At 40.2% G+C, this 25403-nt stretch overlaps 1 protein-coding gene across 16 annotated transcripts in view; it reads right to left on the bottom strand.

Moving 5' to 3' along the window:
- ATE1 (arginyltransferase 1) overlaps nucleotides 1–25403 on the bottom strand; it is a 202045-nt gene that overhangs the window by 128774 nt on the left and 47868 nt on the right. For 13 of the 16 annotated variants that reach the window (XM_053309054.1, XM_053309063.1, XM_053309069.1 and 10 more), the window contains 2 exons: nucleotides 15136–15317; nucleotides 10783–10882 (listed from right to left, as the gene is read on the bottom strand). In XM_053309054.1, coding sequence (XP_053165029.1) covers nucleotides 10783–10882; nucleotides 15136–15317 — 282 coding nt within the window. The remainder of the gene's footprint in view (nucleotides 1–10782; nucleotides 10883–15135; nucleotides 15318–25403) is intronic. The other 3 variants (XM_053309066.1, XM_053309065.1, XM_053309064.1) reach the window with 1 other exon arrangement.

Below are 25403 nucleotides of genomic sequence, written 5' to 3'. Positions count from 1 at the left end.
CCTGAAATGATTCGTGCACATCCCTAATAATTTGGCCTTGCCCCGTCCTCAAAATTCTAGAGTTTCTTCTAGCTTTTATATCCACTTGATTAATTATTAAACACAAACAGATTCAGGAGCAAAACTTAACCCAACCATTGTGGTCTTAACACAGTAGTAACATTCTTCTAGACAAAGAGCCTCCCTAGGTGCAAAACAAATGATATCACATCACATTCTCTTTCTAGAGCTCCTACCCACTTCAAGTTGCCTGTTCTTAAATATTCTGGCTTGTTCAAAGCATCATAACTATAAAACTAGCAAACCTGTCGGCCCAAGAACAGTCCATATCACAAGTTCTGTCTCTGCCAATAAGCATCAGTACTGCAGGGAACAGCTGACTGTCATCCAAAGTCAGCTGAAACATGCTGGCTAGAGAACCCATTAATGTGGCAAAAAAAGCCAGCTGCCTTATGTGTAAACCTATGTGTAAGGCTGGCAAGAGATTTGCAGTCCCTTTAGTGTTCTAGTGGCCGACTCACAAGAGAATGTGGCTAATCATCGTCCCGCTGCGTTTTTGCTCTGCCCTGGTTTTTCATTTCTGCTTAGGCAGCAAAGCAAATTTACTGAAAAAGGTTAACAAAATTCCACAGTCAAGGAACTGTGAAAAAGCCAGAACTCAGGGGATTTAGGCTGCCAATGCTTAACTTTGCGGATGTGGGGTTGTAGGCTACTACAGTACAAGCTTTTAGTACTGCTGAATAGATGCTGAATCCCTCAAAAATCTAACCACAAAAAATGGTTCTCAAGCACTGCACAACCAAAAAAAGCCTCCTCTGCATATGACCACAGCCTATTTGAGGTATGTAGTGTAATGATTAATCACAGATGAATTAGCCTTTTGTTTCTTTTCTGACATCTTGGAATCCTTTCTACCGTTCTCTCCATCTCATACCAGGCCATATCATGAGAATGAAAAGGGCTGGCTAAAATAATGATATATTCTGTGACTTTTAAGTGAATCTGGATGAAGTTTCCATCAAACCGCCATGCCACAGAATAGTCTCTAAAACAACATACTGAGATGTTAACATTGTGAAAAACTATTAGTTCTACTGTACACTTTAAAGTATACTTTTTTTTAAAAAAAAAGCTAATTCAATGGAAAGCTTTTTGAGAGGCAGACAGCTGGCCAAAGTAAGCCTGAACCTAAATTGAAACTAATTTGCATGAAAATGTACATGCCAAGAGAGCCTGGGAAATGCCACAGGGCAAGGAAACGTAGCTTAAAAACAAAGTGAGTATCTTTTGACAAACATATATAAAGCTTAAGGTTAATGAAGAACAAAACAAAGGTGGCAAGAATGCTCACATACAAAATATTTTGAGCCAAAAGAATACGGACTGAAATTCTCTGGTCCTACCTTGAGGCAGAGGGACACAACAATATTGGAATATGAAGTATGGGAATATGGTTTGGGCTTTTAGTTCATTGCAAAAATTTTGAACATTTTAATTTTTTGCCTTGCCATGAAACAGAATACTTGGAAGAGCTTATTCAAGTCACAGCAGAAGAAGAGATAAATTACTAATAGTATACAGCAATCAGCATGCTGAAGCCCCTTTTAACATACAGTCATGTGAGGGTTGCTCCCATATGATCTGATCCCAAAGGGATGCAATATGTGTGTGAATAGTACAATTATGCTGGCTCCCAGTCCATTTCCAAGTACTGGTTTTAACCTTTCAAGCCCAAAATGGTTTGTAACAGTGTTCCCTCTAACAGGTAACATCTTTGTTGACTACAGCTTCCATAAACCCCAGCCAAAGGCCATTGTAGCTGGGGATGCTGGGAGTTGTAGTGAACAACATCTGGGAATCCATGTTAGAGGGAACAGTGGTTTGCAATCCAGGCAATTTAAGGACCACCCTTTCCTACATGAACCTCCTCACATTAAGATCATCTTCAGATGTTCTTCTTTGCGTTACCTCACCATTGGAAGCAAAGTGGGTAACGACCACAGTCATATTCAGGTGTGGCAGCCACAGAAATTGAGGTAAACTGAGTTCTGGAATTCTTTCTCCTGCAAGGTTCGCTCAGCAGAATTTGATATTTTTTATGTGCTAAATGACAACCTTTTTATTTTCCCAGGCCTTATGGATCTACCATATTTATGCCTGTCCAATGTTTGTTTATTTATTTAACATATTTGTATACTGCCCATTACCAAAGTATCTAGGCGGTTTATAACCATAAAACAAACCAAGATTTTTTACAAAACAATTAACACACATTAAAAGTTCAAATTAAAATAATCTACAAAAACTGCTAAACAGCTAAAGCGCTTGGCTGAAGAGATGTGTCTTTAGTAGTTTCATGCCCTCTTTCCTGCTGTTGCTCCCCTGCAATAGGTATTGAGAGAATTGTGTCTCTGAGGCTGGAGATGGTCCACAGCCACCAGACTAGTAGCCATTGTTAGACCTGTCCTCCATGAATTTGTCTAAGCCCCTTTTAAAGCCACCCAGGCTAGTGACCATCACCACATCCCATGACAAAGAATTCCATAGATTAATTATGCGCTGTGTGAACAACTATTTCCTCTTGTCGGTCCTAAATTTCCTGACCTTCTTTGTTTAATGGGATGATCCCTGGTTCTAGCGTTGTGAGTGAGAGAGAGAAATTTCCCTCTGTCAACCCTCTCCATTCCATGCATAATTTTATACACCTCGGTCATGTTTCCCCTTAGTCGCCTCTTTTCCATGGTAAAGAGCCCCAGATGCTATAGCCTACTAGGAAAATAGGCAGCTGCCATATACCGAGTCAGATCATTGGTCCATCTAGTTCAGTATCATTTTTACACAGACTGGCAGCAGCTTCTCCAAGGTTGCAGGCAGGAATCTCTCTCAGTCCTGTCTTGGAGATACCAGGGAGGGAACTCAGAACCTTCTGCTCTTCCCAGAGCGGCTCCATCCCCTAAGAGGACTATCTTACAGTGCTCACACATAAAATCTCCCATTAATATGCAAACAGGGCAGACCCTGCTTAGCTAAGGGGACAGTCATGCTTCCTACCTCAAGACCAGCTCTTCTCCTCTACTACTACTACTATATTTATATACCACTTGTCAAGCAAAGTTCTCAAAGCAGTTTACATAGAAAAATAAATAATACATCAAGAAGATGGTCTCCTGTCCCCAAAGGGCTCACAATCGAATAAGGCAGAAACCAACAACAGCCACTGGAGGGATGCTGTGCTGGGGTTGGATAGGGCCAGTTGCTCTCCCCCTACTAAATATAAAGAGAATTACCACTTTGAAAGATGCCTCTTTACTTAGTCAGCAGTGGTTAACTAAGTTAGCCTAGACTTATAAGGAAGGTGCCCCAGGCCCCTGATCATCTTGGCTGTCCTCGTCTGCACTTTTTCTAGTTCTACAATATTCTTCTTAAGATACGGTGACCAAAGCTGTACGCTGTACTTCAGATGTGGCCACACCATAGATTTGTAGAAGAGCATAATAATATTAGCATTTTTATTTTCAATCTCCTTCCTATTGATTCCTAGCATGGAATTAGCCTTTTTCACAGCTGCCATGCACTGAGTCGACAATTTCAAAGAGCTGTCCAGCACAAAGCCAAGCTCTCTCTCCTGGTCAGTCACCGACAGCTCAGATCCCATCAATATATATGTGAAGTTGAGGTTTTTTGTCCCAATATTCATCACTTTACACTTTGCTGCTTACCCCAACTTCTAGATCATTTATAAACAAATTAAAGAGCACTGGTCCAGGATAGTGGTCCCTCTAATTTTTTTCATCTCTGTGCAGAATGAGTTTTGTTCTGGGTGGCAGTATCAAGGCACTGTGTGCACACCTGCATTCAGAGTGGGGCCTTCCTAATTCAACCTGAGTGGGATCTAAAATTAACTGAGTCAACATAAGAAAACATGTGAGCATGCACACATGCACATGCCTCAGAGGGAACAGTGGTCTAGGACCCATCCCTGGGGGACCCCACTGCCTATTTCCATCCATTGTGAAAACTCTCAATTTATCCCTACCCTCTGTTTTCTGTCCTTCAACCAGTTAGCAATCCACACATGTACTTGTCCCCTTATCCCATGTCTGCTAAGTTTACTCAAGAGCCTTTGGTGGCGAACTCTGTCAAAAGCTTTTTGCAAGTCCAAGTATACTATGTCAACCGGATCACCTTTATCCACATGTCTGTTGACACTCTCAAATAACTCCAAAAGGGTAGTGAGGCAAGACTTGCCCTTGCAGAAGCCATGCTGGTTCTCCTTCAGCAAGGCCTTTTCTTCTATATGTTTAACTATTTTAACAATGTTGAATAATTTTGTCCTTAAATATGCTTTCCATCAATTTACCTGGCGCTGAAGTTAAGCTTCGTTAAGTCTGTAATTTCCCGGATCCCCACTGAATCTCTTTTTGAAAATCGGAGTTACGTTGTCTATTTTCCAGTACAGAACCTGATTGTAGGGACCGATTACACATTTTTGCTAAGAGATCAGCAATTTCACATTCGAGTTCCTTGAGAACTTTTGGGTGGATGCCATCTGGCCCTGGTTAATTTTTAGTTTTTCAAGACAGTTTAGAACATCTTCCCTTGTCACCTCAAATTGGCCCAGTTCCTCAGCCACACTTTGCATTTTGCCCAGCAACATATTGGTAACCAGTGTAGTTCTTTTAAAGCCAGAGTAATATGATATCTTCAGGACATCCCAGAGACCAATCTGGCAGCAGCATTCTGCACCAATTGTAAATTGTACACAGTTTCCCAACTACATAAAAGGCAGCCCCACATAGAGTGCATCACAGCAGTCAAGGCTGGAGGAGACCCAGCATGTACATCACAGTCTTAAAGTCACTCTCACTTCCAGGAAAGGGTGCAGTTGGCAAACCAGCCAAAGCTGATAGAAAGCACTCCTGGTGACTGCCTCCACTTGAGATATCAGAAAGAGGGTTGGGTACCCAAACTGCAAACCTTCCAGGGGAGTGTAACCCCATTCAGAACCAGCAGATCTATCCCTTTTCTCAAACAGTAGCTTCCTACAATGAGCAACTATGTCTTGTTTGGATTCAGTCTCAGTTTGTTATCCCTCATCCAGCCCATTACTGTCTCCAGGCAGGCATTTAGGATAGTTATACCATTGCCTGATGAAATTGACATGGAGAAATAGATTTGGGTGTCATCAGCACACTAATAACACCCTGCACCAAATCCCCTGATTATCTCTCCCAGCCGTTCCATGTAAATGTTTAAAAGCATTGGATACAAGATGGAGCCTTGAGGGACACCATACAAAAGCTCTTGCTTCATAGAGCAACAGTCTCTAAGTAATACTTTCTGAAATCTGCCCGAGATGTAGGAACAGAACCACTGCAAAGCAGTGCCTAGTCTTCCCAGGTGATCCAGAAGGATACCATGATCGATGGCATTGAAAGCCACTGAGAGATACAGAAGGACCAGCAGTCACACTCCCTCTGTCAATTCCACTTTGGAGATCATGCATCAGGCCAACTAAGGTAGACTCCACCCCACAACCTGCCCGAAAGGCAGTTTGAAATGCATCTAGATAATCTGTTTCATCCAAAACTGCCTGGAGTTAAGAGGCCACCACCTTCTCAATCACCTTGGCCAACCACAGGAGACACACTGGAGACAACATAACCAAAATAAATACATCTGGCACAGTTAACAAGAAAATCAAAAGGTTCACTACAACACCACAAAACATGGGAGCAAACAGATCATCTGCCCTGACGTTGGGCCAAACAACAATAGCACTACCTGGCATATAGACTATTATTTTCACAAGATTCATGTCTAGAACACTATTTGAACTACAGAGCACCTCATGTGAAATGCTTCGCAGTAACAAAGATCTCAGAAAAAATACACCCAAAGATATTCCTACTTGCAGGCCACCAATTGTGGGCTGTTTCTAGTTTTGCCTTGAACTATATCATACTGTGTCTATTCTACAAAAATATTAACATCCTTAAAATCTTACTAAAAACACAAATGGATCTTTATTATTTCTTTAAATGCTCTCACCAATTATAAAATATTAAGAAAATGTTATAAAGAGAAAAGAAATTAACCCTCAACAAAATATTTAATCCTGCTGTCAGGCTTAGTACTGGCTTTGGGCACTATACCTGCTATTCAGAATGTACCTAAAAGTATGGATACAAGTATCAAGTTCAAGTTTCCTGGAATAAGTTACTGAGTTAACAGGTTTAAATTCAGGCTTTACATATTTCTCTTTAGCTATTTAATTCTTTACCAAAATCCTACTAACTTAAATGATTTTTGTAGTTCCAGCAAAGTCAAGTTTAGGAAGACTGTATTTCATACTAACAATATATGCCAAAAGCTAGATCAGCACATATCTGCAACATTTGTGGAATGACTGTCACATTTGAAGATGGAAAAACCGGGTTACCACTAAAAATTCATTTTGTCAGGACAATTATTCTGTCTTGCTCAGCAGCTGGTAGCATATTCTGAAATACCACTACACTACTGTAATTGAAGAGAAGTTCAGTTTGAGCTAGAAGGAAGTTTCCTTAGCCAAACCAATAAATAACTTCACTCAAGTATTATCACGTTTTAAAAATCTAAGATCAAAGAACATGAAAATGAGGATTCAGTTTAGCAAGTCGTATTCTGAAAAAAATTCAATGACATTAACTATTATCAGCAATCTTTTCCTCAGTCAACATAGAGTTTGAGGTTCTTCTAGTGCTTGGTGCATCTATATGCAGAAAAAGCAAAATTTCTCAGTTTCATGTCAAAATGATCTTTGTTCCAAATATCAGTAAGAAAACTACTGTACCAAAGAGTGGAAGTTTATACACTTTCAACCATCTAGTCAAAGTGTTTGAAAAAGAAGTTGATTCCAGCTCTTCAACACAGTTGCTTTTCTGCTTTTCCTAACATGTTTAAGGATCATACCACAGACATTGTTAACTTTCTTTTCTTGCAGATACCATGTAATGAATATTTATATTCTTCTCCACAGCTGGTACTACAATGAAGACAGAAGAAGTTGGCTCTTTCAGGCAACAACCATAAGAAAGCAGATGATTTAGGGATTGATTAATTCCCTTTTTTTTGGTTGGTAAATTTTATTTGTCTCTCTCTCTCTCTTTTTTTTTTTTTACTTCTTATACAAGTAATATCTGCACATATATCATTTTACAGAAAAATACCCACAAAGCCCACACCTTCCCTCTCCCTCCTGCCCAACAAATGTCAAACAACTGTTCCTGGCTTAACATCTTTACCAGCCTTTAAGAGTTCTTAAGACACACTTTTCCAGACAGGCTTGTACTAATCCCTGAATGTTGTACATTTTTAATTGCTCTTTCATTTTTTAAAATTGTGGTAATCTTTGAATGTTTTAAATTTTAATTGTTTAATAATTAGTTTTATTGCATTTTTTGTAAACCGCCTAGAGCCTTTGGAATCAGGCGGTATATAAATTAATTAATTAAACAAACAAACCAACACACAAACACCCAACCACAAATGTTTCCAGATTTGTGGATGTGCACTTTACAGTGTATCCATGACATGCAAGTAAGGACTGTAGCATATGGCAGCTGACAGGTTAGAAGGATGGGATGTGTGGATGAGAGAAGTGGGCCTGCGTGGTATCTCTCTACAATTTTAAATGCTTGCACTTGCAAAAGTTAGAGCTGGAGCCATTTCACAAGCACCTTTGGTTAATAGCGCACATGTATCTTGTGTGATGGCCAGCCACTGAAGAAGCCACTCACAGCTTCACTGAAAACTGTGTGCTGTCATCTCCTACTCTCCTAAACCCAGCCCAAAAATCTGACAATTTTAAAAAAGTCTCTAAAGATGCATCTGTTCACCCAGGCTTTTAATTGATACTGTTTTGATTGTTTTTAATGTTGCTTTAGAATACTGTTTTAACAATTTTAAATTGTTCTGTTTTAACTTTCTTGTTTTTGTTTTTAACTAATGTTCTTATGTTGTTTTTATCTTGTTGTAAACCGCCCAGAGACGTAAGTTTTGGGCAGTATAAAAATGTGTGAAATAAATAAATAAATAAATAAATAAAATATAGCCCTCTGTTGATCTTCCAAATACCAATCGAGCCCTTTGGTGTTTTGTTTTTTTTGTCCCACTAGCAACCCTAATTGTACATAGCCTATTCTTTTCCAAAAAGGGGGAAGAAATCAGCAAGCACTTAACTACCCCACAACTACCTGAAAGGCATCCAGCTCAGAAAAGCAGGCTGTTGGCTGTCAGGTGGACACGTGTTCGGATTGGGATGGTGGCAAGCCAGGTGGATGGGGAAAGATGTATAAGCCTGGCTGAAAGAGAGTTCAGAACCCATTCTAATTTCCCACCTGGCTTGCCTCTCCAGCAGCAGTTTTAACCTGAATTTTCTAGTCCTTGATATCCATCAGCTAAGTGTCCCAGAGAAGGGAAGGAAATGATGGGGTCTGCTACCTATGCTGGAGAAAGCCAGGTTCTCCCAGCTTGCAGCTGCTCCCACTTGGCTAGGAAGGCAGGCGAGGACTTGAAACGAAACTTGTGTTTCTCTTGCCTCAATAAATGTGTTAGTCTTCAAAGCACCACAAGACTCTTCTTTCAAGCTTTTGGAGTTATACAGAACCTTTCCCCTGGTTGGACACTGAAACACTGTTTTGAAAGAGAAACAGAACTTTCTATTGCTTAGCATTTACACAGCATGCTTCAGATGTCCAAATCACTATTCTTCTGGAATTTTTCAAAAGCTCAACTACTGCACTTTGATGAATCGCTATTGCTGATGAAGTGATTTTTGTAATAGTGGCCTAAGACTTCTAAATGAGTTTTCTCTTTCTTCTAGCGTCCTCAAGGCAGTCCTCGACTTTACAATGTTTGAGTTAAGACTAACAATACTTATGATGTTGGTCAATTGCCAACTTGTTTCGACTTTACAACATTTGCCACAAGATGAGACACTCCACCAGATGTCTGGTTATGTGTGATTAGAGTACAAGGCGGTGATGACAGTGGCTCAGGTTTGCATCCTTGTTGAGACTGGCAGACCCGGCTGCTGCTGCACTAAGGCTGTAAACCTCCCACCCCACAGGACTTTGCAAATACTGAGCGCCAGCAGGGAGAAAGCAGAGAGAGGGTTAAGTGCACCCTCCGCCCCCCCATCTTCAAAAGTCGAACCTCCCAGTGGCGATGTGGGAAAGGAAGGACAACAGGCAGGAAATGGCATGTAGACTGGGAGCAGCAGCAGCTAGAGCCTCTTGAATGGGCAAGTCAGTCAATCCGTCTGCAACCTTAAATGCAGCAGCAGCAACTACCGCCGGTATTACCAGTCTCTATGATAATATCAGTCTGAGCCACCATTGTCACCACTTCTTCCTCTAGGCCACACACCAGCAGCTTATCAAGCAGAGCCTTCCCTCCTGCTATGAGTGTTGTGAAGTGAAATATAGTTGTAAATTGTCACAAGATGGACATTTACAAGTGTCTGAAGTACTGTTGGTTTTAATTTGGAATGTCTTAAGCCAAGGACTTCCTGTAATTGATTTTGCACATAAGTCTGGGTCACTCAGCAAGTATCATGGCTGAATGAAGATTTGAACTCAGGTCTCTTCGGTCCTAGTCCAGCACTCTAACCACTACACCACGCTGGCTCTCTACACATACCACTTCTGCTACGAGTTGCCCAGAATTATTAAATTGAAAGCATCAATAGTTCAAGTGGTAATTAATTAATTTTCAATTGTCTTATGTATGTGATCTTCCACTCTTCTACTAAATGTAATAATGTTAAGGTTATAAAACTATTTTCATTATTTGTAAATTATTGTTTTCACATGATGCTAAGAAGGTGGTGCAGAATATTCGCATTTGCCTAAAGCTTTCCACAGGCCTAACAATTAGTCAGGGAATGGCATTTTGCACTGATGGGAGTTGCCACTGACTTGTTGGCCCTGCAATAAAGAGCACTGCTATAGACAACTCTCCGTACTCATTGCACAATACACTAAAAATTAAATGTACTAAACGAGTGATTTAAGTAACCTTGAATAAAATCAAGGATCCAAAGAATTACTTTTTATTAAGACTGGCCTTTGAAATTGTGATCTGGGTCCTTACCTCATCTGAAGCATGAACCTTCTCTAAGATTGAGCCCTATTTATGAAAGGCCCCTCCTTCAGTGAGGTGTGCCTGCATTCATTTTAGTGCCAGGTGGAAATATTTTTATTTTCCTTTAACATTCTGTGTTTTATTGGCTCCTGCTCAATCCTGCTGCATTTGTTTTTCGTGCGACTTCTCTTTTTATTGTACTTGTTTGTATGGTTTTATTAATACTACTGTTTATTGTTAGCTGCCCTGAGAACTTTCTTTGAAAGGTAAACATATATAATTTAGGCACTCCCAAGGGCCCAAACATACCCATGTTTGACTAGCAAACACTTACACAGCATTACAAGCTGCTTTTGGAAGTCTCCTCTGTCTCCAAAACGGCACAGGCAACAGCTCTTTGAGAAATGAAAGTCCATGGTCCCCTTAGACACTTAACACACTGCTCTGTTCTCTGGATCTCAATCAGTAAATCTTGTGCAGAAAGCACTGCAAAATCATTTTACTCTGGAACCAAACTGTTCAGGAGCCAGTTCCATTTTGGCAAAGTTAAAGCTGGGAGGAAGTCAATGAGAATATACAAGTTCATCATAACCACATAAAAACAAACACATCATATTGAATGAAGACTTACTGATAACGCAATTATGGTCTTACCTTATATCTCATTTTAGGGCACGAATGAATATAAAACCCCATGTAGTAATAGGTTAGGTCAGAGGCCTTTTCATGAAGTTGCCTAGTAAATGCAATTTCCCTGTAAAAGAAGCAATAATTCTCCATGGATAAAAATATCTATTTAATATGTTCACAGATGCAAGGAGCTCCTACAGTAAAAGCAAAAAAAAAAAAAAAAAAAATTTCAAGGAACTAAATTTTGGCCTAGGTTAAAGGAATTATTTATATGTAAGTCAAGAATGATAATAAATGGCTACCAGTTCTATATTAAAAGCCAACAAAACAAAACCAACCCTTTTTTATTATTTAAAGAGCCAATTTTACATTTTGTCAAGCCAAGGAACTAACGTGAAATTTAAAGTGCAAGTGATTAAAAGGCACCCTTTTAAATGATTCATTGTTAATATTCATGAACTGACGTGCTACAGCAATCAGGCCCAGTCATTGTATTCAGTCAGACTAAGACAGTACATATGCCGACTGCAGAGAAATTTAAAACCAACAGATTTCAGGAAGCAGCTTACCGTGAGTTCCAGCAATTTACAGGCAAATACCTATCTATATGCAAATGCTATTTTCCATATCTAGTGACTGCTTGTTCTCTGCTCATTCTATATGAAAGAAAAATGCATGATTTTTTTTTTTGGTCATTCAATTCAGAGACAGCAAGACAGACTAGCTGTACGTCTGTAGTTTGCCCATTACATGCCTCATTTTGAGTGATCTGCTTCTCCCTAACTTGTAGAAAACACTCTCCCAGTGACATGTGTCTAAGTGCAACTGCCAGCTTTCCCTCTTTTTATTCTAGCTACCAGTATTCCCCTTACTCATCCCTTCCTGGACTAAATTTAATCAGTTCAACCAAGTTATTGGCACTGATGAAATCAATCAATCAATCAATCAATGAAAATAAATATATGCAGGTGGGTAAAAATTGGTACTGATGTAGGTGGCTATTTTAAAAAAGAAAATAATACTAAAATAAGATAAGGTACAGTCTGTTAACACCTGCAAATCCACTCACATGAGTTTCTGGCTGAGCAAATATTATGTCACAAAATGATAATAAATATTCCAACAGCTGAGAGGTTAATTACTAAAGATCTAGACAATTAAATAAAGTAAACAACCTAGCCTGGAGACACTTCACACAAGAATTAGGGAGGTGACAATACATACTGCCTAAGGCAGCTGTTGGAATGAAGGGAAGAAACCTTAGCCAGCATCCTAAAGAAGATCAGTGCTCCATAAAATGCACTGGTGCTGCTGACAGGATCAACTAACTCAGTATGAGTATCTGTGTCGGGTGTGTGGAGAGCATTTCAAGAACTTCCCTTTTCCCCTGTAAGTCCTATATGTCAGTTGAAACTATGTCCCTGAGGGTTGCATAACACTCAGACACATATTTTTGGGTAACCAAGAAGGCAGGGAGAGGTTGTGAAAGTCAAGCCTTCTCCCTATGAACACCAGTGCTGTATTAGTCTGGAACTCGTCCGCAGCTCCAGGACACCTCACAGAGCATGGGAGCTTAGTTAGGATACTGGCTTTTACCAGGTCTAGGAACAGGAAGGTTTCAGAGCTATAGAGGGCTGGAAAGGCAGGGAGGAACTAAGGAGTGCTATGTGCTGTTGGATGCAGAACATTAAACAATGCTGAATTTCACATATTGGTTTAAGAGAACAATGAAATACTGCCATGCAAATTTGTACTTTCTGTTATGGAGTATTCTTTATTCTTAAGAATACAGAAAATCTGCATATAGACTAGACTAAGAGAATGCATTTGCCTCAAGAATGCCTACTGAGATTCACAGCTAAGCAAAGAGATTGAATGAAGATATCCCATATCGAAACACCATTTATTGGGTACCATACTGACACATTTTTATTAAAAAAAACCCACTGCACCCTCTTTATACAACCCTACCCACACCTATATTATTCCGACATAATGAGAGCTGGTCTTGTGGTTGCAAGCATGACTTGTCTCTTTTTCTAAGCAGGGTCCACCCTGGGTGCAAATGAATGGGAGACTACATGTGTGGGCACTGGAAGATATTCCCCTTATAGGGGTGCTCTGGGAAGGGCATTTGCATGCTTGCATACAGAAGGTTCCAAGATCACTCCCTGGCATCTCCAAGATAGGGTTGGGAGAGACTACTGCCAACAACCTTGGAGAAAGCACTGCCCGTCTGTATAGACAATACTGAGCTAGATGGACCAATGGTCTGACTTGGTATAAGGCCGCTTCCTATCTTCCTGTGAGGTACAGCTTGAAAGCAGAGCTCGGAGTTCTTAGAGAACTAGAATAGTCAATACTAAATACCATTTACACCTGAACACACAAAATGTACATAAGCCAAACATTCACTGGAGATTACATAGTTTTTACCACTATTGTCATATCCCTACATTGGAAAGAGAGATAACACTGATTTGTGGTGAAACATCAGTACAGTAAAGTCATCACTTGCCAACCACGGATTTCCTAATCATGAATTTGAGTATCTGTGACTGGGAAATTGCGTCCACCCTCGCCAATCGCAACTCAAGTACCCACAGTTTGGCGATATTTTTTCCAAATTTGGGTGGGGTTTTGGTTATTTTTGAGGGTCAGGGGGCAGTTTTTCTATTTTTTACCTTATTTTTTCTGTCTTTCCCGACCACAATTCCCCTAACCCTGTTTCCCAAGCATTGCTAAGCCTCTCCAACCATGAGGGTTTCCAGGAACGGAACCCTCGCAGTTGGCAAGGGACAACTGTAGAGCATCACATTAACAGTATGAAGTAGCAGATCATATAACTGGCAGGTTTGCTACCTCAATTCTAGACAAGATTTTCTCCTAGTCGATTCACAATGAGCTAGTCTGGATGAGTTAGTCTAGCTTATCCAGACTAGAAAATGCCACAGAGTGGAACCAAATTTCACACACCACAGAACATTGTGAGATGCATGGCTATACTATTCTAGAAAGTATACCACATAAAACACATGCTCATAAGCCTGTGTGCATGCCCCTGTCCAATATTCTATCCCTAGCTAGGGAGTGTGCATCAATTTTTTTGTGCCATTATCCAATGCCTCCAAAGAAAAAGAACTAAAACTGAGTCATAAAAAGATCAGAAACTGCATTGCTACTGTGCCTTCAGCATGGACCACTGGAAACTGTGAAACAACTGCAATCTATTGGGTAAATCAAGCACATCATTTCAGGCATCAACCATTTTGTAGAATTAATATTCTTTCTGGCCATATTACTTTAGGCAGCATTTTAACTTGCCAGTGAGTTTTCATCTTCTGGGCAAAGTCACCAAAGTAGATACCTTTGTATACATAAAACTTTTATTCTTTGGTTGCATTTCCTAATTTTACACTATTAAATTACAACATACTCCATCATCACCTGGTCACCTTGGATTATTTGACAGTCATTTTTTAAAGACCATCCACTTTAAAATGCTGTGCTGCATACATTACTCCTTTAAGTGTTTAACAAAACAACAATAATGCTACCAAGTACAAACATGGCTTTTTCAATTCAGAGTAAAATTGATAACAGCTTGTATAATATCAAGTTCCTTCACTACAGCATTTTTAAAAATAGTAACCCCATATCAGGCCTTCTAATCATGGAGGGAGTTCATATTCACTGCTTCTTACATATGATTTAACAAGCTGGCTTAACTATCTTGACCCATGAAAACATACCAAGCCTACCTAAAGTTGATGATTTATTATTAAAAAAAATTAAAAGTACTTTGGGCATTCCAATATATTGCTTATGTCAACTTATTAAGTAATATGATATTGAAGATATAACTATTTGTAACATTCCTGATGGAAAAGGCATTGTGTCTGTGAACAACTAAACGCTATAAGCATGTAATCAATATTCCAGTGGGTGGGGTGGGGGAAAGCTTATTGCTTGGATGCCTGCGCAAAGGCAGTAGAAATAATGATGAAAAATGTAAAGATGACTTTGGACACCCAAGACCAATGTTCAAATTCTCCAGTCAGAGCTGGCAAGTAATGGTATTTCATATTCTTTTACATCATAGGAATGTGCTTTACATTCACTGAATACTGCTGCCTCCCCCACCCCCGGCCCAATAAAGGGGTTAATTGTGCAGCAAGGCAAGAAAGTTTGAATGTTTAAGATGCCAACCATACATTAATTGTATTATAACCTACCAAGTAAATATTTTTCTTACTCGGAAATAAGGAAGTTGAGGGTTAGCATATCTCATTCCATGTTAAAGTCTATATTTTCAAAACTTACAATTAAAAACTAAAGATAAAGAAGATAAAACTTCTTTGTTTAGAAACATCTTACCTTAATGCAGAATAGACTCCTAAAGATAAAGAAGAATAGTCAGGATCGTAGTAGAGATACACAGAGGACACACACTTTGGAAGGATATCAATTACACCCACAGCAATTATCTTTCCATCAAACCAATACTGCTGATGAAAAGAGCCATAGCCACAATCAGGACCAGAACGTGGATTTTCTGCCTAGAGTACAAATGAGAATATAATTACCACTTTTTAATCATCAGTTTATTCAAGTTTCCATTATCCTTATTGAGAGAGAGAGAGATTTAAAATAAATGTTTGCCATTATGAAAGACAGATATAATTTTTCCTTTTAATATTACCAAACTATGGAGAAGAAAATAAGTTTCTAACAATTAAACTATGTCTAGCTAAGTAGTCTCTGCAAATTCATAGAGTCAATTCATTTTGTTTTCATCCAGGTTACAAAAAAGAATAACGAGTTCTCTCAAGCTTGGCTAACGGACAGGCACTTGAAGTGAGATGTGGATCTAAGTATTCTTCAGGATGCAAGTTTTTTAATAAATGTTAATAATAAATGCAGAAGTTTTCTTTACTTTATGGATTTCTTCATGTCCGTGATTAAGGGCTTCCAATTTTATATTTGGCAATTAAGGCACTCACATTTCCACATGTAAACACTTATGAGGTTATATTGGAACCAATTAACCACATAATTTGGGAGATGAATTCTATTTATGAATAGAATAGGAACAGCCTGCAATGAATTCTTAACTTAAGCTGTGGATAACCAACTCCACTGTATTAATTTCCTCTCACAGAATTATTGTGGGCTGTGGAGGGTAAGCCCCATGAGTGCCAATTTTTAGAGAGGAGCAACTCCAAGATACAAGCCCTAACACGAAGCCAATCTAGAGTAATGCAAGCCACGTTCAGTTGGACTATACTAATCTGAGGAAGGTGAACAGGGTTTTGTGAGGTATGTGCAAGTGTATGTAAGTGGGAAATAGTGTATATTGCCACACACCACACAACTAGATACCATTTTCTTGCCCAACAAAACAATATTGCTTGTTCACACCTTCAAAACCAAACACCTAATTTTACCCTCTCTCCATCAAATACATTTATTTATTTAAAATATTTCTATACCACCCAAGACTTCCGTCTCTGGGCGGTTTACAATTAAAATCATAATATTAAAAAATATTAAAACTATAAATCTAATTAAAAGCCTGGGTGAATAAATGTGTCTTCAGTGCTTTTTAAAAGTTGCCAGATATGGGGAGGCTCTTATTTCAACAGGGAGCGCATTCCAAAGTCCCGGGGCAGCAATAGAGAAGGCCCATTCCCGATTAGCCACCAGACAAGTTGGCGGCAACTGCAGACGAACCTCTCCAGATGATCTTAACAGGCGGTGGGACCATGGCGAAGAAGAAATTCTCTTATATATTCCCAATATTCTCTTGGGATTGCTTTAATGAAAGGCGGTATATAAATTTATCAATCAATCAATCAATCAATACTCAGGGCCTAAGCTGTTTAGGGCTTTACAGGTAATAACCAGCACCTTGTATTTTGCCCGGAAATTTATTGGCAGCCAGTGTAGTTCTTTCAACACAGGAGTAATATGGTCTCTCCTAGATGACCCAGAGACCAACCTGGTTGCCGCATTCTGGACCAACTGCAGTTCCAGACTACGTACAAAGGCAGTGACACATAGAACACATTGCAGTAATCTAGTCTAGAGGTTACCAGCACATGTACCACCATTTTGAGGTTGTTCATCTCAAGAAATGGACGCAGCTAGCGTATTAGCCGAAGCTGATAAAAAGCACCTCAGGCCACAGCCAAAACCTGGGACACCAGGGAGAGGTTCAGATCCAGAAGCAGCCCCAGACTGTGCACCTGTTCCTTCCAGGGAGCGTGACACCATCTAGAACTGGCAGATCAAAATAGTCTCCCGAGTTTCGACCCCACACAATAAGTACCTCCATCTTATCTGGATTCAGCCTCAGTTTGTTATCCCATATCCAGCCCCTTACTGCCCCCAGGCAGGCATTTAGGGAGATTATGCTACACCCCTGCTAAATGAGCAAAGAGGCACCTTTTTAAAGTGGTGGTTATCTTTATTTAGCAGGGAGAGAGCAACTGGCCCTATCTAACCCCAGCACAGCATCCCTCCAGTGGCTGTTGCTAGTGTTTCTTTTTTAGACTGTGCGCCCTTTGAGCATCAGTCAGTTAGTTAATCAATTTCTGTATGTAAACCGCTTTGGGAACTTTGGTTGAAAAGTGGTATATAAATATTTGTCATATTCTTATTATGCCTTCTCCTGATGATATGGACATGGGATAAATAGATTTGGGCATCATCAGCATATAGATAACATCCTGTACCATATCTCCTGATGATCTCTCCCAGCAGTTTCATGTAGATGTTAAACAACATCGGAGTCAATATGGAGCCCTGAGGGACACCATACAAACGTTCAGATTTTGAGAACCGTCTCCAAGACACATCATCTGGAATCTGCCCATGAGGTAGGAGCGGAACCACTGCAAAGCAGAGCCTCCCACCCACAATCCCCTCAGATGTTCCAGAAGGATGCTATGGTCAATAGTATCAAAAGCCGCCAAGAGATCCAAAAGGGCCAACAGAGTCACACGCCGTCTGCCAATTCCCAATTGGAGATCATTCATCAGGCCGACCAAGGCAGTCTCCACCCCATAGCCTGACTGAAAGCCAGTTTGAAATGGGTCTAGATTATCAGTTTCCTCCAAGACTGCCTGGAGCTGGGAGGCACTACCTTCTCAATCACCTTGCCCAGCCATGGAAGTGGAGACAGGCCTGCAATTGCTTAACTCTGAGGAATCCAAGGCAGGCTTCTTCTGAAGCACTCTAATGATTGCCTCCTTAAGGCAAGGAAGCATCCTGCCCTCCCTTAAGGCAAGGAAGCATCCTGCCCTCCTTAAGGCAAGGAAGCATCCTCAGAGAAGCATTTATTATCTCTACCAGGCCCTCTGCAACAGCCTCCCTGCCCGATAGTATAAGCCATGTTGGGCAAGGATCAAGAGGGCAGGTGGTAAATTTGATAAAAAATATTAATATATCAAACATTTTTAGCTTCTGAAGCAACCCTGTAATGAAAATATGCATGTTTCTGCTATTTAAAATTGATGGTATATATAGGTGTTTCAAAGGCCAACAAGCAAGGTTACAACTTGTTCTATTGTTATTTATGTAACTCTACCAGTGTACATTATGCCTTACAAAGGAAGATAAGAGATACAAATTAGTTTTCCAAGGAATTTAAAATCCAAATTAAGAGGGAAGACAGGATTATTTCCACTCTCCATAAATGCTACTTTTTTCATTTTAATCAGTCTTGGGGCACTTACTGAAAGATATGAGGCAACCACTTGTTTATTTACTGTTGTGCATTGCAATTTTCCTGACAGAAAGCTAGATGCTAAATATAAATATATATATTTAAGAACAAGAATGAAAACACAAGAGCAGCATTTTTATATACAGTTGTCCCTCACCAACCACAAGGGTTCCATTCCTGGAAACCCTTGCAGCTGGCAAATTCGCAGTAGACAAGCCATTGGTTTCAATGGCAAACAGGGGATTAGGGGAATTGCAGTCATGAAGCAAACAAAGACAAGGTAAACATTGAAAGAATTACCTCCAGACCCCCGAAAATCACCCCAAAGATCACCCCCTGACCCCCCAGAAATGACCAAAAAAACCTTTTTTTAAAAAAAAAATTGCCAAACCACAGATACTCAGGTCAAAGTTGGCGAGGGCAGTCACAATTTTCCAGTCGCGGATACTCAAACCCGCAATTGGGAAAACCTCAGTAGACAAGTGGCAACTGTATTTATGTGCTCTAGATTATTTAGTATACCATCTTCTGTAAAAATATGTTCATTTTAACCACAAATTCCTAGTCCTTAACTTGTTTATTTCAAAATAGTTAGTCTGGGTTTAATTGTTAATTGAAAAACAAAGTTTTTCAGAAAGAGCTGCTTCTCACTCAATAAATCTGGCATTGCCACCTAGGAACATAGGAAGCTGCCATGTACCGAGTCAGACTATTGGTCTATCTAGCTCAGTATTGTCTACACAGACTGGCAGTGGCTTCTCCAAGGTTGCAGGCAGGGATTTCTCTCAGCCCTCTCTTGGAGATGCCAGGGAGGGAACTTGGAACCTTCTGCTCCTCGGCTCCATCCCTCAAGGGGAATATCTTACAGTGCTCATACATTTAGTCTTCCATTCATATGCAACCAGGATGCTACCGCAAGACCAGTTTTCTTCTCCTTTTGCTAACTACCATCAACTGTTTTGCACTGTAACTACAGAAAACAGATCTAGACAGATATTTTGCTACAGTAGCCTGGGTTAAGGAGATGATGAGCAGTAGAAACTATTTTAATTGTTACCATGCGTCTTAAACATATCAGTAGTGTGGTCAAAAGTATCTTTAAACTTCTGTTCAGAGTAGTTTCCTTGTTTTCAAACAATTCTTTTGTTCTAGTAAGACCTAATCTGCCTATTTTCCTTTCACTATTCCTACAACTGAACTAAATTTGGTTCAAATTGGTTAGGCAGTCCACCAATTAGACCTCTTGTGCCTCAAACATTATCCAACTTGCACCTCAAATGTTCAAGCATCTGCCATCTTGGATTGTGGTAGATGACATCAGAAATTACACCATTGGGGCATTAAATACACCACTGGGTCATTATCAGAAACTACATCATTGGGACATCATCCAAAATTACAGCATTGTGTTAGGCAGTTCACAAGTTAGCCCACTTATGCCTCAAAAGTTTACGCATCTGCCATCTTGAATTGGGGTGGATGTCATCACAAACTACACCATTGAGGTGTCCCTATATGTCCCTACTAGTGTACCCAATTTGGCTCATACTAGCCCAGGTGTTGCCAAGTTGATGCGGGGGAGACAGACACATGGATGGACAAACAAATATATAATGCCAGGTGATCTCATAAGCTTACTGAAAAATACGCTAAAAATGTACCATTGCATGTTAATCCATGGATTACTGATCAGAATGGGAAATTGTAAGTTTGGATTCAAGGTTGAAATATGTGGTTCTGATGTGCAACTGGACTAAGCTATCCTTTCCTGTGAGACTGACTCCTTTAGACTGCTGCTGCTTCTGATTCTCACGGTTTTCAACACTGTAGGCAACTACCTACAGCTTGGACAGTGCAGTTCCCTTAAATGTACAAAATTTAATTGGATACATAAATGGAAAGTATTAAAGTGTACAGTGAAATCATGATTGGATTTTGTCATGTACCTGAAACAGTTTCCTTTGAGAGAAAGAATGAAAACCTCAAGAATCAAGATATAAAACCATATTTGGGGCAGTTTAGTTAAAACTTTCAGAAATTCAGGTTGTCCATCAGTAGGCTGTTATTAACATAAGAATTGGCTGCTTATTGTTATTTATATAGCACTTATCAACCAAAAAAAAAAGTTCTCAAAGAGATTTACATAGAAAAATATGTCCCTCAGATATGTTTTCAGGAAATACCATCTCTTCAGAGGGGAGAGACATGAAAATCATTCCTCCACTGTAGTGCCTGTACTGCGTCCGTCTGGTTGCCAATACGGATGTACTCAAGCCATTCGTGCAGTCGCTGGTGGGGTGCAGAGTGGTTCCCTTAAAAAACAAATAAGGAGCTCCTTACCTGCCCCCCATCCCCCACTTTTGCAGCAGCTGCTCTTCAAAAAGCCATTGCGGTGCTTTTCCCTGCAGCCTCTGCGTGGCGTCAGCAATCACTTTGAGAACTTTTTTTGTTGAAAAGTGCTATATAAACAACAACAAACAGCCAATTCTCATGTTAATAACTAGCCTTCTGGTGGTCAACCTACATTTCTGAAAATTTTAATCAAACTGACCAAAATAATGTTTTTTATCTTGAAGTGCTGGGAAAACAGCAGGGTGGGGAGGAGCAGGTGAGTTGTTCCTTACCTACTTTTTAAGGAACCACTCCCACCCCACCAAGCCAGTTCAAATGCCAGCACCTGAGCAGTTTCAGCCCTCCCCAGAGGGGCCACCTAACTATCTCATGCACATCCCTAGTTGTCAGTCAGTAATCTACTGTTAGGGAGGAGTGCTGGTCTTGGGGCAGCAAGAATGAATTATCCCCTTTGCTAAGCAGGGTTTAGCATTTGAATGGGAGACTACATGTGTGAGCACTGGAAAGTATTTCCCTTAGGAGATGGGGCCATTCTGGGAAGACCACCTGCCAGCTTGCATGCAAAAGGTTCCAAGTTCCCTCTTTGGTATCTCCAAAATAGGACTGAGAGAGACTCCTGCATGCAGCATGATGTAGTGGTTAGAGTGCTGGACTAGGACCGGGGAGACCCAAGTTCAAATCCCCATTCAGCCATGAAACTAGCTGGGTGACTCTGGGCCAGTCACTTCTCTCTCAGCCTAACCTACTTCACAGGGTTGTTGTGAAAGAGAAACGCAAGTATGTAGTACACCGCTCTGGGCTCCTTGGAGGAAGAGCGGGATATAAATGTAAAATTAAATTAAATTAAATTAAATTAAAATTAAATTAAACCCTGGATAAATTGCTGCCAGTCTGTATAGACAATGCTGAGCTAGATGGACCAATGGCCTGACTCAGTAGAAGGCAGCTTTCTATGTTCCTATACTGACTATTTGTCAAGCAGAAGTCACTTCAGCAAGCAACTTTCAATGCTACAGCCATTTCTCAAAATGCTGACCTCTGCAAAGTGATGAACTTTGCCCACACTGGCCTTTAAGAGCACTGACCTGTCGAGCTGTAGGAATACCAGCAAAGTCCTTACCTCCACTTTCCTCATGAAGCTCTATGGGGAAAAATTACAAGTTCTATGCGGAAAATGCTGTAGCAGGGACGTAACTCTACACCTAGTGCTTTCGATGTACCTTCTAAGATGGGATTAGGGCTTGCAAGTTTCCTTTGTACTTTGTAGTTTCCTTTGTACTTTGTAGTTTGCAAGTTTCCTTTGTACTTTGTAGCACTGGGCAAAGCCCAATGCTACAAAGTGGGAACAGCTGCCACCACATGGTACCAGACAAACTGTGCAGAATACTTGGCTGTGACTGAAGATTATGTGACAAGCATAACAAACAGACAAACCATCAGGGAGCCAAATCAGGGCCAACAGAAAACATCATTGGCTCATGGTCCTTGCAGTAAAGAACAATGCAATAACTATTTCTGTTGAGAAAAGTTTTAAAATTGTTCATTTGGGAAAAACATGTTTACAAGTACTATACATGTAACGGGATACAAGCCCAGGAAAATACCCTATTTAGGATCAACTGTAGAATGGCAGCAAAGAAAAACCATAGTGCTAAGGAAATGCAAGACGCTTCCAGGCTCTATTCAAAATTCCTCCAAACTGTTGCTAGAAAAGCCTCTACTTGCACACAAGTAGTCCTAGGCCCACTATCACTCTCTCCAGCTCCTCTCTTTCTCTCTCTTTTCAATGGCTTTTAAGGAAACATAAGGGCAGTTTACACAATCAACAGTAGGGCAGAAGAAGCCTCCTAGCCCGATTTGAGAGCTGGACATGCTCCTGGTTTCCAATTGTGTGTGAGACAGAAACAAGGTCAGAGGTGAAGAGCCTGTCAGCCAGTCACATGTCAGCCAGCCCCAGCTGGATAGGACAAATTCCCCCAGTATCTCGTTCAGAAGTTGGGGGTAGAATCTGTGTAGGGTACACTTGTCCTACTCAGCTGGGGTTTGACTGACAATCAAGCTCAAAGCCTCCATCTTTGGTTTTGTATAACACACAACTGAAAATCAGAAGCATGCCCAGCTCCCAAATTAGGGTAGGAGGCTTCTCCTATCCTAATATTAGTCATGTCAACTGCTCTATAGTTTCTCCAAATAGAGTTGGAGCAGGACTCACCAACCCTCCAAAGAAGAATCTCTTGAATGCCCAATATAATCAGGAAGTACATGTAATTTTGTGGCAAAGTTAGCAATCAACAAGGCAATCTATATAAATAAAAAACCTCTCTATATGATGAATTTCCAGTTTGGCACACCTCTGAGTATCACGGTGACTGCCATCTCATAAGAAATAAACCTCATCTCAGGAATTGTTGGGCCAATTTTGTTGTGTAAGATGTGACTGGAAAGGTATTCTCATAACCTATAAAACATGTTGTGATTTCTGAAGTTCTTTCCACTCCTTTTTACAGACAGAACACAGAAAAACTGGATTTTAAACACCATTTTTGAAGCTATTATAAAATAGTAACACCACTCTACAAGTAACAATAGGATATATGTTGTACTTAAGCACCTTTCCTTCCTCACAAGTAACTGTAGGAGTAAATAAGTTTGTAGACCACAGTTCACACAATATGAACATTTCTATTTTTAAAAATATGAACTTGGTAATACTATTTCACATATCAGGACTCTATAGCTGTCTTCCTCATATGTGTCTTCTCCATAACCTCCTTCAAGAAACACATTATCATAAAGGAGTTTGTCTCCAATGCATGCACACACCTCAGTACATAGTAGGACAGGCATTTGCAGGGTGGATAGAATTTTAAAGAAAATTCAAGCTTTGCAATTCATCTAGAACCTGTGACACTATGACAGAATGTTTGGCTTCAATAGAACAATACAATTTCTTTCAACTAATGGAACAATTCAGCTTGCTGAAATAATAAAGGAAGCCAACATCCCAAACGGTCTGCCACTACATGGAAATGTTTATCATCACTTATTATGTAGACATGGCAAAACTGGTAACTGGTGATTCACTGCATGCACATATCTCAGTACAGGGTAGGACAAGAATTCACAATACGTGGCTAGGCATTTGCAGGGTAGACAACATATGAGCATCTGACCATCTTCAAGACTCAGGAGCCTGCAGTATGACACACTACAGGCCTAATGTATTTGCCATCATTTTTAATACACCTATGTCCTACTGTAGAGGGAAGGGTTGGCTTTGGTATATCAGACTCGAATCACACCAGTTCACTCATGATTGGTGGTATAAGTCAATCTCTTGTTGCAGGCAACTTTTCTCTATGTATTTGGTTTTTTAATAAACATGAACCAGAATAACTCTGCAAGTGTGGTTACCATACTAACATTCTAAACTTGGCATATGAATGCTTTTAGTTCATCCACAGTGCTATAAGGTTAAGTGTCCTGTGTTCCAAGTGTTTTAAAGGCAATGAGTATCTCTCTTTTTGATGAACTGAATACCTTTCCAGTAAGGTAACCTCTCCTTTCTTGCCAAAGTACTAGTTGTCGCATCTTGACAAGGTATGGCAGCCAGGCAGGGCAGATACATTTCAATGAGTAGACTCCATTCTCCCGAAGCAGGCATGAAAAAAAGAATCAGGAGCAAGTCTGGGGTATCATCTCACAGCAAGGACTAAAGCATCTGTGTCCAGAGTAAACATAAGAGGTCTAGTAGCACCTTTCTCCTTTGCATAGATAGCATGCAAGATGATGTTAGTATCAGTCTCCACAGAGTCATCAGTCAGCGCCAGGGGCTGTGTGGCCTCTACTGTGACACAATTATCTGAGAGGAACCTTTGGCAGGCTCAGGATCACTCAGATTGATGTTAGCCAGCAGCACCCAGAGGAGAAGGGGGGCATTTTCTGCTTTGGGATTTTAATTTATTTTAGTTTGTTTATGATGCTAGGTTACAAATCATACTTCTGAACAGATCCATAAAAAGGAAGAAGAAAGGATTAAAGAAGGGAGCGTGGGAGAGTAAGTTATTGGGGGGGGGGGAGAAGAGAGGGAAAGAAAGAGGTTGTGTTGTGAAAAAAAGATTGTGTTGAGCCTGTCACTGCCAAAGGCATCTCTGAGCTTGGGCAGTAGTAGAATGAAGAAGAAAGCCAGCTTTGCCAGTAAAATTACTCTTACCATGCTTGCCACTCTTTCTGAATAGGTGTATGGGTGAAGTGGGCATTCTAATCGATATTAGAAATTCAGAGTGGAACCAAGAGCTGACAGCAGGACTGAAGGTGAGCTTGGGCAAATAGTGATACTCTCTCGTATGCTTTCAGTCTTGAAGTTCTCTAAACCCTACTCTCCATTTACTTCTTTTACATAAATCACCAAGAACTATTAATTGGTATATTGTTAATAATACAATTTGGTGGAGACTGGCTACTGAATGGCATGAAGTCTCACCCTTGGTATAATTATCCTGGGAAAGACTATGGAAAGGTTTTGTTTACATTCAAGCACTATTGCCATCCTGGGTTAGAATGA

This window comes from Hemicordylus capensis, chromosome 3 (assembly GCF_027244095.1).
Source record: "Hemicordylus capensis ecotype Gifberg chromosome 3, rHemCap1.1.pri, whole genome shotgun sequence".
Classification (NCBI taxonomy): Eukaryota; Metazoa; Chordata; class Lepidosauria; order Squamata; family Cordylidae; genus Hemicordylus; species Hemicordylus capensis.
This window is presented reverse-complemented; position numbering and strand designations above follow the sequence as displayed.